Genomic DNA, 11,977 nt, shown 5'->3' on the forward strand with positions numbered 1-11,977 from the left:
TGAGAGGAGACCATCCAGGCTGTTTGACCACTGGGTATGTTGCAGAGGCTTCATCTTCATGGGGTTAAGAGTATGGACTCTGGAGCCAGGCAGCCTGAGCGTGTCTTGGCTTTGCCACTGACCAGCTGCGTGACTGTGGGCAAGCTGACATCTCTGTGCCTCAGTTTTCTCATCTGCAAAATGGTCACAATAGGAGTTCCTATCTCCTAGGATTATCGTGGGAATTACATGAATAGCTTATGGAAAGCACCCAGCACAGTGCTAGGTCCACAGGAAGCACCCTCTAGATGCTAGTTGTTACCACTGTTTCGTATTATTCTCCAGACCTGTCCTTCAATACAGTTCTACATTCTTCGAGGTCAGGGGCTGATGGATTTGACTTACAGAATTCCAGTAATTCCGGGCAGTATCTTGGGGGCACAGCCAATATTTCATATCAGATTAGGTCACTTCAGCTATTCAGCTCAACCCACATGTGTGTTGAGCTCCTACGATGTGCTAGACTCTTTCATACGCATTCTTTTTTTTTTTAACTGTCTCCAATGACCACATGAGGAAAAATTTGTTATCCTCATTGTACAAAGGAGGGAATTGAGGTTCAGAGGGGGAAGAAGTCTAGCCCAAAGTCACACAGCAAACAACAAAGGAGAGGCCTTTCACAGGTTTTCACAACATCAGACAATTTGTAGGAAAATATCCAACATTAGTAGCATGTTAGTTTGGGTCTGCAGATGCCAAGGCATGATTAGACTCGGGGGAGAACATCTGAAGGACACAGTGGGAAGAGGAAGAGAGGGCAGGGGAGCCTTCAAGCTGTGCCGCAGGTAGGAAGGAGATTTGTAGGAAGAACCTCCAACTGCAGCTCAATTCCAAGAGAGGTGTGGCCAGGCTGATGGGAATCCTCGGTCAACGTTGCCCAGTCGGGGAGCTCTCTGTCTTGCAGGAATGGCCTCATGTGCCCTCTGTGCCATTCCTGGCTGGAGCAGCCCCAGGAAGCCTGACCTTGGTGGGGACAGGGTGGATGGGGTCACATATGCTCCCTGTGGCCAGAGGGCCCCAGCAGCATGTGGTCATGGCTCCATCATCCCTGACTGACCAACGTGGTGTCTGGCTGGTCATACAGCAGGACTCTAGACCATGGTCCCGACGCTCTTGGTGGCCCATGACAGGCTTCTGGATTCAGTGCCTATTGTTGACTTTAACTTACCGAACTGCATTGTTTGCTGTGTGACTCACCTCTCCCTGAGAGATAATGAGAGTGAAAGTTGTCCTAAGGTGGGTGAATGTGAAAGTCTGAACTCGGTGAGGAGGCTGGGACTTGCTTGGTGGGAGAGGTGCTCTTAGGGCTGGGCTCCGTGGAGGTGTTTGACCTTCAGAGCTGAGATGGGTGCAGTTTCTCGTGAAGGCCCCTCAAGGCTGGGTTCTCGCTCCTTTGTTCTTTAAAGGCGTGGGTAGCGCCTCTTCAGCTCATCCCATTATGGTGGAACAGAAGTGTTTCTTCTGCTGCCTCTACGCTACTTTTAATACCCTCTTCTGTTATTCCACCCAATCTGGCTACCATGCTTTACATTTGAGGGGTGTTCAGAAATTACTTGCTAGATAAAGGCTTGAAAAGTTATATGCTCAAATGATGGCTTAGGATCTAGTCACCTCCCCAAGAATTTGAATACCTTAACTAGTCATTTCTCGAGGGGGAAACTTGGTATGAGGGGGGAAACTTTACCCCCTATGATAAAATAAAGCTCAGATTGCATTTGAGAACCTACTAGAAAAGGTCCAGGCTTCAGAACTCTCAAGTCCTATTTTCTAGTTCTAATCAGTGAAGACATCCTTCTTTCTTCTTGTCACCTACATACTTAGGAAGGCATTTTCTTTTGACATTTACATTAGTGATATAAAGCTTTTTTTTTTCTTTTTTGGTTTCTAAACAAAAATTTCACTCCGTACCATCAAATCCAAACCTTACCCATTTCTGGTGACTTCTTAAAACAATCAGTTACCTCGAAGACATCAGGAGGAAAAGCTGTAAAGAAACCCACTTCCTGGCTTGAGCTTTGCTGGCTCACTGTCCAAGTGTGTGTCTGAGTGGCAGATTGAACATGGTTAGGCAGAGTTCTTGGGTTTGGAGGAAAGGTGCCTGCATTCGAGTACAGGCTTCCCCTTTAAGAGAGGAAGGGTCTCCTTTCCCTGCGGCCAACCCCACACATGTGTACTTGAACACACGCAGGTGTAAGGAGCCCAAGCAAAAACAAGGGCCTTTCCTCCAGACACTTAAGTGTGTAACTGTCTTGTTCTCAGGCCCCAGGCAGACTCAAGTGAGCCTCACTTTCGTCTTTCCCAGGTGGGGCAGCCCGGCTGACCCATTGCCAGCCAACCAGACTGGCTCCCCAGACTGTCCTGGACATTGATAGCTGGGCAAGACTTTCCGCTCTTCCTTCAGTTAATACCGATGGGATCTGTCTCTAGGGCCAAACTACAGACATTTGTGGGGAATGCTGGACTCATTCTAGCTCAGCCCTACATAATTATTAGGTGGGGTGTGCTTTGGTGATGAGTGTAAATGATTAGGAGGGGAAAAACGTGCACTGGGGAAAAGAGGATCTAAGTCTGTCTGTGGCCAAGATTTCCCCAAACCATAAAATGTCGGTGATACTTTCACTTGCAAAGCAGTTTGCATCTGCTCTATCTTTTTGTGCCTGCCTACTTTGAATTAGAGCAAGAACTTCAGAGTTATCCCTCACTTTAAAAAACCTTAACTGGTTATTCTCATCTACAGTGTTTAAAACATTTTACACTTACATACTTGAACCATTTTGTCTTAGCTTCTAACTTTCTCCTTTTTCAAAGTTGCCATGTAAAAGGCCCGTTGAATTCTTGGAAGAATAATTGAATTTGATCTAGTGCTTTTGCTATTTTTTTTCAGCTCCATCTTTTTTTCCTCTTGTTTTCCTTTTGGAAAAGTCTGCTTTTAAAAATATTTTTTTCTGTTGTTTAATTCTTCCATTGTTGTGTTTTATTATTTTATTTTATTTTTTTGGCTGCGCCGCACAGCATGTGGGATCCTGGTTCCCTAACCAGGGACTGAACCCGTGCCCCCTGCAGTGGAAGCGCAGATTCTTAACCACTGGACCGCCAGGGGATTCCCTCCGTTGTCGTGTTTTATATTGTTCCCAAACTGCTCTGCGCTGTGGTCAGCTATTTATATATATATGCATATATTTATATTTATGTTTATTTTTAATAATAGGGACTTAATCTACATCTCTATAAAGTAGAGAGGAGCAGGGATAACTATTTTCTTTTTAGGGATAGATAAACTAAAGCCCAGAGGGGTTAACCAGCTGCATGAGATCGCTCAGTGAATCAGGGAAGAATTGGGATCAAAGCTCTAGACACTCGACTCCCTGTTTTGGGCATTTCCCACCATCCTGTATACATTTTCATTTTATAGGATACTATCTGTTGTTATCTCTCCGTCAGTATGTCCAATGCCTGACATCTTTGTTTGTTTGTTTAAATTGTTTGAAATGCTTCCTCCTTTCTTTTGGTCTAATGTGTCAGAGACATGGACTTGACATTAAAAGCTGGTTTTAATTGTTCTCTAACTTGTTTCCATTGTTAACTCCTGGCTATACCAGCAATACATAAACACAAGGGCATGAACGTGTTTTCCCTCATGACATCCATGAGGTGTGTTTTTCAAGTGCCTGTTAGAATGTTGTTTGTGGTTATGAGTTGAATTATTTGAACTCGTATCCCTGATTGCTACCCTTGTGTTACTAGCCATTGATAGAGGAACATGTGTATAGAACATATTGATCTACAGTGATTCACTGAACCAAGGCACCTTGGCCAGTTACAGAATGTATCGTACATATACAGATTGTGTTGGGGATCAGGTGAAATTGGGTTGAGTTGAGGGCAAAGGAGGGACATAACTCAGAAGAAGTGGGAAAAGGCACCTGCAGGCATAAGGCCAAGCCAAAGTATGAAGCAGTCTCTACTCTTCCTTCTTTTGAAAATCCCAGCACTCTGGATGCCAGACCATCCAGCAGTACATCTCTTGGCTCATTCATCCTCAGGCAGGAGACAGTGCAGCTTCATGGTGAGTTTGGCCCAGAGGGCAAGAGACTGACAGGATGCTTTCTGTTCAATTTGTCCTTAAACGTCGTTTCATAAGGACTGAATGGAAACAGAGGGACTTGGAGATCTTCCAAGTGAATGATAATTTAGAAGGGGGTTGACAAGAGGGGGTGATGCTCAGACTCCGGGGTGACCCACCCCCTCCAGAGGTGGGCACTCCTGCAGTAGTCTGAAAGACAGATACACTTGTGAACAGATGGGTCATTTCTGGATTTGAGTGTTCTGTTTTTGCCATCATCGTTTGGCTGTGGGTAGAGACACCTGGGTGAAAGGGAGGGGCCAGTCGGTCCCGTTCCTCTGTTTTAGAACCACCTGTCAGATGTGTGCTATTGGGGCAGAGTGAACCCTGTTGCAAGGGTGACCAACCATGAGAGTTTCATAGGTTAAAATAAATGTGGTGTCCTGCCCACACTGAGGTATTTGACTTTGAGAGTCGAGCTACAGAGATTAGATTCTCAAAGTAGCAAATGAATTCCCCAAAGGACAGGAGGTGTGGTGGTTTTTATTTTGGGGCCCATGTTGATGAAACATAGCCTGGGAGTCACCCATATTGTTTGCCCCCAAATATAGTTTAATAGAGAGAAGCAGTTTGGGTCGCTTTTTTAAACCCCAACACCTTTCTGCAGAGGAGGGTTGTTTTGAATCATGCCGTTCAGTAAATGTTTACCGAGCACCTGTCCGAGATGAGGTCCCAGGCCTGGCATTGAACACAGAGGGGTCAATCAGACGCAGCCCAGGCTTGCAGGGAGCCAACAGCTGGAGTCACTTAACAACAAATAGCTTTTTGATAGCTGGTGTTTGTTGGTGAGGCACCATCCCGGGCTTTGGGTTACAGCAGTGAAAACACACAGTCCCCGCCCTTGGAGCATGTGTTCTAGTGGTGAGAGAGATGCAGGGAGAACAAAGCTGTCAGAGCTGGTCTTGGTGCAAGCAGAGCATGATGGGAGGCTGCCCGAGAGAGCCGCTGCCCCGGGCTCCACTCTTGTGTGTTAACCTCGCGCTGGGCACAGGTGACAGAGTGAGAACTTGCAGTTGAACTGGAAAGGAAAAACTGAAGTCCCACCCTGACCCCGGTTCATGAGCAGTGAGCTCATTGCCATGGCAGGCAACCCCCAAGCCTAGACACTGAGAAGATACCTATACATGGCCACATGGAAAGAATTATGATCCTGAGCATCTGGAGCACCTGTCTAACATCCCATCCTAGCCTGTTGCTTTCCTTTTACCAAAGTTGCTCACTTCTTAGCCTCGGAGCAAGGGAGTAAAAAAGCAGGGGCTTTTAAAATAACCATCCCTGTGTCATTGAGATCGATGGGGATCTCCCAGTCCCTAGACAAAGAGAAGGGACATACACAACCAAATGAGTAAGACTTTACTTGAAGCTTTGCCTTAACAAAAAAAGAGATTGTAGCCTTGGATTTGAAGTGCTTTGAGGGTCCCCTCTGGAGGGAAGCATCCTCGTGTGACTTGCTCTGCTGACTTGGGGTCCCTCCAGGTACGCACCTGATGTTATCTCTTCTGAGATTGTGTCATAGTCTTCAGATCAGGACTGTCAGTGTTGCACTAAGAATTTTCCTCTTCCCCCCAGAAGCCGAGAAGAACAAAGCAGTCAGAGGAAATTCCCCACTGCGGCCAGGGAGGGGGCCCGACGGTGGGGTAGGGGGGGTGTGAGTGGGGCAGGGGCCCTCCCTCCCGCACCGCCTGGGGGAGAGACTTCCTTCTAACAGGGACCCCTCTGTTGTTGCGGTTCAGAGCTCTGAAGCATAGTTTCCCAGTGATGCCACTGGATTCCTGAAGTGTGACACCCCAGGGCAGCCTGGTGAAGGCCGCCGTTGACTGCCTCGGGGCCCCTGGACAGGGACACCATTGTGAGTCACATTTGGTGTATGAGCTCCCCCTTCCCATGACTGGCACTATTCTTAGTACCATTCTCTGCTCCCTGGGACAAAGGTCACTGGGACCACAGTCCAGTTGGGTGGGTGTGTGGGCCTGGGCCCAGAGCGGAGAGGAGGTGCCAGGAAAACAGAGGAAAAGGCTTTACCACGTGAGGGCGTGTCGGAGGGAGGGCACAGGATGGAGGCCGGCCCGGAGGATTTGAGCAGACCAACTCCAAGCGCTGCAGAAACAGCCCCTGGGAGAGCTCAGACCGGGAGGGCCAGCCTCAGCCATTGTTTGCACAAGTCTGGCGCTTGAGAACTTGCCTTGGGCCTGGACTCGGGTGCTGGCCAGGAGGCCAGTGTCACCAGGGACCCCAGAGCCACCTGCAAGTGCTGGCCTGTCAGGTGGCCCTGATTTCCCCTCCCGGGCCCTCCCACAACCCCGTTGTTGTGGAAACAGGCTCCCGCGTTGGACTGTCCACTGGTCCAGCCAGCGGACGAGCCGTCCTGACGCCCGCATTCCTGCCCTGACCCAGCATTTCTGGCCGGCAAAAGAACCCCATGTCCTTCCCATTTCTGTTGCCTCCACAGCCAAAAGGAGGGTCGGGGTGTCATCAGAAGTGTACAAGAGAGGAATCTCTGGGAGGCATCACGGATCCCTTTCATCGGGGTCACCGTGAGGGCTTTCTGAAGGGTTAGCAGCAACTTCCAGAAAGCCCTGGGTGGGAGCCCTGTGTGCACGGGTGGCCTGAGTGGGCTGGCTGGATTTTTCCTCAAGAACTGAGGAAGGAGCCTTGAGCTGACATCACCGCTGTTTTGACTTTGCTATTGTGCAGCCCAGCAGAGACTCCCCATCCCAGGCCCTGTGCTTTCTTTAGGCATCTGGTTTTCGTATTTATCCTCCCTCTTCCCTTCTGTAAATAGGAAAAAAAAAAAGAGTTAGAGGACACCACACCTAGGACCTGGGCTCCCAGTTCCCAGATTTCACCTTTATGTTCCTTATGAGCAAAGGAAGACTCACAATGAGGGAAAAGCGAAAACACCCACATGCAAGGGCCCACCCCGCCCTCGGCCACATCCGTAGACACCAGGGGTCCGATGCACACAGAGAACGGTCTGGAGCTGCAGGGCCTGCGGCTCGGACATCGCAGTACGGGAAGTGGCAGCATGGGTAGCAGCAATAGTTCTGTCTGACGTCCCTTCCTCACGCGCTGGTCCCAGCGACGCTAATCAGAGTCCCTTCCCCACTTGATGGACGCACGTCTCGAGGGTGGAGGACGGAGGTGGCCCTTGAACCTCCCTCCCCGGACTCGGGATGTGCTTGCTGTTCCCAGCCAATGGCCAGGACTTGCCTGGAGACAAAAATCCCCATGTTTCTTTCCCTTTCCTCAGCTTGGTATAATTAGCACCCCCTTGTCTCCCCAAAGGGATTTTAAGACAAGTAGTGTGGGAGACGTTTTAAGGTAACTAGTGGGGGGAGAAATAATGAAGTTACATAGACTAACGGTGACCACGAGGGGACCTGACTGGGCTGGAAGTGCCACCTGTGGCGGTGGACACCAAGGTCACTAGTGACGGCTGTCTGGAGGGCCACTGGCCACCCAGTGTCCTGGACTGCTTGCTGTGAGAGGCGGGCAAGAGAAGATGTGTTTATAAAGCCAGGTCCTTTGATCCCTGGGACCACTGCAGCCAGCGGGAAGTTTAGATGCCAGCTTCTGGGTTGGTCTTGCTTAGGGGAAATGGAGTGTCGAGATGAAGAATTTGGGGGTCAGGCTGCCTGGGTTCCAGCCACACCACTTCTGACCTGCATGGCCTTGGGCAGGTTATCTAGCCTCACAGTGGGTCAGTTTTCTCTGCTGTAAAGTGGGAGAAATGAATACGATAACAACAGCCTCCACCCATGGACTTATTGTGAGGGATAAATAAGATGCTATAAAGCATCACATGTTACTACGGTACATAGTAGGTACATGGTAAATCATAGCTGCTGTTCATATTTTCCTTTGCCAGGTGTCTGAAAGCAGCACCCCCGCTCTCTCTCATGTCTGTGGTGTGTGGTATTGACCCAGGAGAGGACCGTGAACTCCCTGGCTTATTTACATAGTTTTGGACTGTAGTAGTTGATTTTTCCTTACATGTCTCCTTTCATGGATTCTGAGGGTATCTATACTCATTCTCCACTTCTTCAGGGAATCTATTATGTCACAAGGGCTATTATAACTGCTTTTTTCTTATTATTTTGCCACCAAAAAATCCACAGCATTTCTTAATAAAAATCTCTTTTCTTACTCCTGTCCATCTGGATGACTTCTTAGTGATTGCCCATAGGAAGTCACTTTAGGACATTACCCCAGGCAGAGGGTGGTAGCTGGTGACTATCCAACTGCTAAGAAACCTGCAAATGTGTCCGAGCTGTCCATGAAATTGTTTTTCAGCGAGGGGTAGAAACAGAGAAGGGTAAGGCTTTACCAGTGTAGTTCCTGGGACTGTTTCCTCGAACGTTAATATATTTTATAGGCATTTGCTGAATCATTTAATTCTAGAATTTGTGTGAGCTATTTCTTACCAGATGGGTTTAAAGTACTCAGACTGAGGATGAGGTAGAGATATTTCATTTTCCCTGTTGAGCTTGGGCTGTGCTGAGGAGGGACCCCTAGGAAGCTGTTGCTATAGCAGTTACTTCCTTTGGCTGTCCCAGAGCTCAAAGGAAGCTTCCAAACCAGCTGCTGTTTGCTCATAGGCGTCCATCAAGGTTACCCTGGTGCCTGGGAGTCAAGGCCCGGGCAGTAGGCCCACCATTTTCTAATTGTGCCTGAAGCAATGTCACATCACTTTTCTGAGCACCTTTTTCTGCACCAGTAGAATGGAAACAGCCCAGTGTGCCTTGCCTATAAGGAGGGTAGAGAGTGGCTTTTAGGAGCAAGCAAAATGGTGCATGTGAACATGCCTTATAGACGTGTAAGACATAACAAAAGTTTGCCCTTAGAGGTCATAAAGGACATTTATTTTTTAGACTGAGAGGCAACGTAAAGCTTGTTTCCTATTGAATCTCAATTTACTTTGGATCAGACAAATTTGAAACTCAGGTTGAGGATCAGAGTCTAAAAACAGTCAAGTTTTCCTGTATGGGTTAGAGCGTGCCAGGCTTTCTTCATCTACATGGACTGGGTCTTTCCTAGCCACACCATGTCCAGATTGCTTCTGAGATGGTGTTATAAAGCACAGTGTAGACTTGTAACAAGCGTCATGGACTATTGAACCCATATCTGTCTCTGTAGCTACACACATAAACTAGGTAGGAATCACTGGCAGCATTGTCATTTCTGAGTAGAAAGCTATCCTAGAAGGAAATCTATGTAGCATAAAGCTTTGAGCATAAGACAAATTGATAATCAGAGTATGTCAGGCCTTCTAGAACTAAGATCTTGGCAGTGTTGATGACTAAGACAAGAGACGTGTGTGTGTGTGTGTGTGTGTGTGTGTGTGTGTGTACAAATTAGAGTATACTGAACCCATGGAGAATTTCTGAGACAGTCCTCACCTGACCTCTGAAGATTTCAAGTTAGTTCCTTCCAAAGTGCTTATCTTCCCTTTCTTGGTTTGGGTGCTTGCCGGTAGGTGGCCTGGGGGACGGGATGTTGGTAGAGAGGAATATTACGACCAAAAGAACATCTAACTTCTGTTTCCTTGTTAGATCACCCTAGAGTAGTGATCCTTCTCCCTCGAAAATCAGGGGCCAAAGGTTCCCTAATCTAGAGGGTGCTAATGGGCTTTGACTTCTCATTGGAACTGGCAAAGGCATTCCTTGCTTGGTTCATACCTTGAGTACTTTGTAAGGCAAAAATAATGACTTCGTTTTTGAAGGCAAAAAAGATTATGCTGCCTTAGAATATCTCAGAGGAGCGATACAGTGTTTTCTTTCTGGAGTTTGCTTAGCAATAACAATGGACTGACCCTTAAGTCGATCCAAATAAGGCAATTGCTATTCTGTCTTAAAGGCTGTTTTGGTAGGAATTCTTCACCTGTTCAGTCTGTTCAAGCTCCTAGCGCCTCCTGTATTGCTTGTGCTCTGTGTTACCTTCATTTTCCCCTGGCTGATGGGCTGAGAGAGGAGGGGTCGGGAGTGCCCTGTGATGGGATTAGTTGCTGAGAGTGTGGAGCGTCTGGTATAATGATTCACGATGGCTTGTGTCTCCAGGCAGTGGACCAATCCAGCTGTGGCAGTTTCTTCTGGAATTACTCACCGATAAATCCTGTCAGTCTTTTATCAGCTGGACAGGAGATGGCTGGGAATTCAAGCTTTCTGACCCAGATGAGGTAAGAAGGGAGTGACTTCAGAGTCTTCTGTTGAGGGAGGATGAGAGAGAGCTCTGGAGATGGGTTCTGTGGGGTTGATGACGTTTTCTAGGGTTCAAATCCCAGCTCTGCCACCTGCTACTTGGGTGACCTCGTCTGAGCCTTAGTTTCATCATTTGGAAAATAGTGAAAATATCTACATTGGCCATTTGTTTTCCAGGATTAATTGATACGATGCCCGTAAAGTGCCTGGCACCTAGTAGGCCCTTTGTAGACACGAGTTGCTTTCTCCGACTTTGCACCCTCCCTGGCCTTGTGGCTCTGTGAATATGGAAGGGGTCTGACAATTTGAGAGGCCTTGGAGGATTGGTACAATTTTCACATTAACTTGTGTTTTCATTAACAAATGCTTTAGTGAGGGGAGGAGGAATAAATTGAGTTTGGGATTAACATATACATGCTACTATTTATAAAATAGGTAACCAGCAAAGCCCTATTGTATACTACAGGCAACTCTACTCAATATTTTGTAATAACCTTTAAGGGAAAAGAATCTGAAAAAGAATATACATATATATAAAAGTGAATAATTTTGCTGTACACCTGAAACTAACACAACATTGTACTCAATTATACTTCAATACAAAAACAAAAACAAAACAAAACAAAAAATGCTTGGCGAGTGGTTGCTCTGTGCCACGCCCAATTCTGAGGATAAAGAACAATGAACAAGAGAGACAACCTCTCTGTTCCGGCAGACATGAGGAGCCCTGTGCCCGGTACCAAAAAAATGCTTCCTGTTGATGAAAGGCAGGTGTGATTGCAGCTCAGCCGTCCATCCCTTGCATTAGATTTCATGCTTTCAAAGCAAGGACATTCTATTAATAATACAGGGTAAGAGGAGACACTATAGTGTTGCTTTTCTTTTTTTCTTTTTAAATATCAGATGCTTTAACTCCATTCCCTAGAAGTTCAGGGTCACTGTGTTTTCATCAACTCAAAGAATCAACTTCACTGTCATCGTTGCCCAACCCTTGAAATTTGGAATTCAGAAAAGATTGGTCAGAAAAGTAACTTGTGTGTACATGAATCTCTAACCCTCTCTTGAACATCATGGGTCACCATGGACTGGTGCAGGCAAATAAACGTGTATATTTGGATTATCCTGTAGATGTTTACCCCTCTTCCTTTTTTAAAATTAAATTTCAGGTGGCCAGGAGATGGGGAAAAAGGAAAAACAAACCTAAGATGAATTATGAGAAACTGAGCCGTGGCCTTCGCTACTATTATGACAAAAACATCATCCACAAGACGGCGGGGAAACGCTATGTGTACCGTTTTGTGTGTGACCTGCAGAGCCTCCTGGGGTACACGCCCGAGGAGCTGCATGCCATGCTGGACGTCAAGCCCGACGCTGATGAGTGATGGACAACAAGGGGCCGGAGAAACTCTGCTGAGACATTTCAAAGAACAACCACGTTGGTCGGACTCTTAATTTTTAATTGTTATTCTATTTTTAATTTTCCAGAACTCATTTTTTTACATTCAGGGGTGGGAGCTAAGTAAGCTGCAGCTATAGTCAATTGTGCGCCTTTGGAGGAGGAGAACCAGGACTTGTGGGGTGGGTGGGACAGGAAATTCTTGAGCGGATTTTCAGGAGA

At 47.1% G+C, this 11,977-nt stretch overlaps 1 protein-coding gene across 2 annotated transcripts in view; it reads left to right on the forward strand.

The window, feature by feature from the left end:
* ETS1 (ETS proto-oncogene 1, transcription factor) overlaps positions 1-11,741 on the forward strand; it is a gene marked incomplete at both ends in the record, with an annotated part of 54,791 nt that extends 43,050 nt beyond the window's left edge. For both annotated transcript variants that reach the window (XM_079707626.1, XM_079707627.1), the window contains 2 exons: positions 10,219-10,337; positions 11,526-11,741. In XM_079707626.1, the coding sequence (XP_079563752.1) occupies positions 10,219-10,337; positions 11,526-11,741 (335 nt within the window). The remainder of the gene's footprint in view (positions 1-10,218; positions 10,338-11,525) is intronic.
* Positions 11,742-11,977: the final 236 nt, after the last annotated feature.

Source organism: Hyperoodon ampullatus (assembly GCF_949752795.1).
Source record: "Hyperoodon ampullatus genome assembly, chromosome: 7".
NCBI lineage: Eukaryota > Metazoa > Chordata > Mammalia > Artiodactyla > Ziphiidae > Hyperoodon > Hyperoodon ampullatus.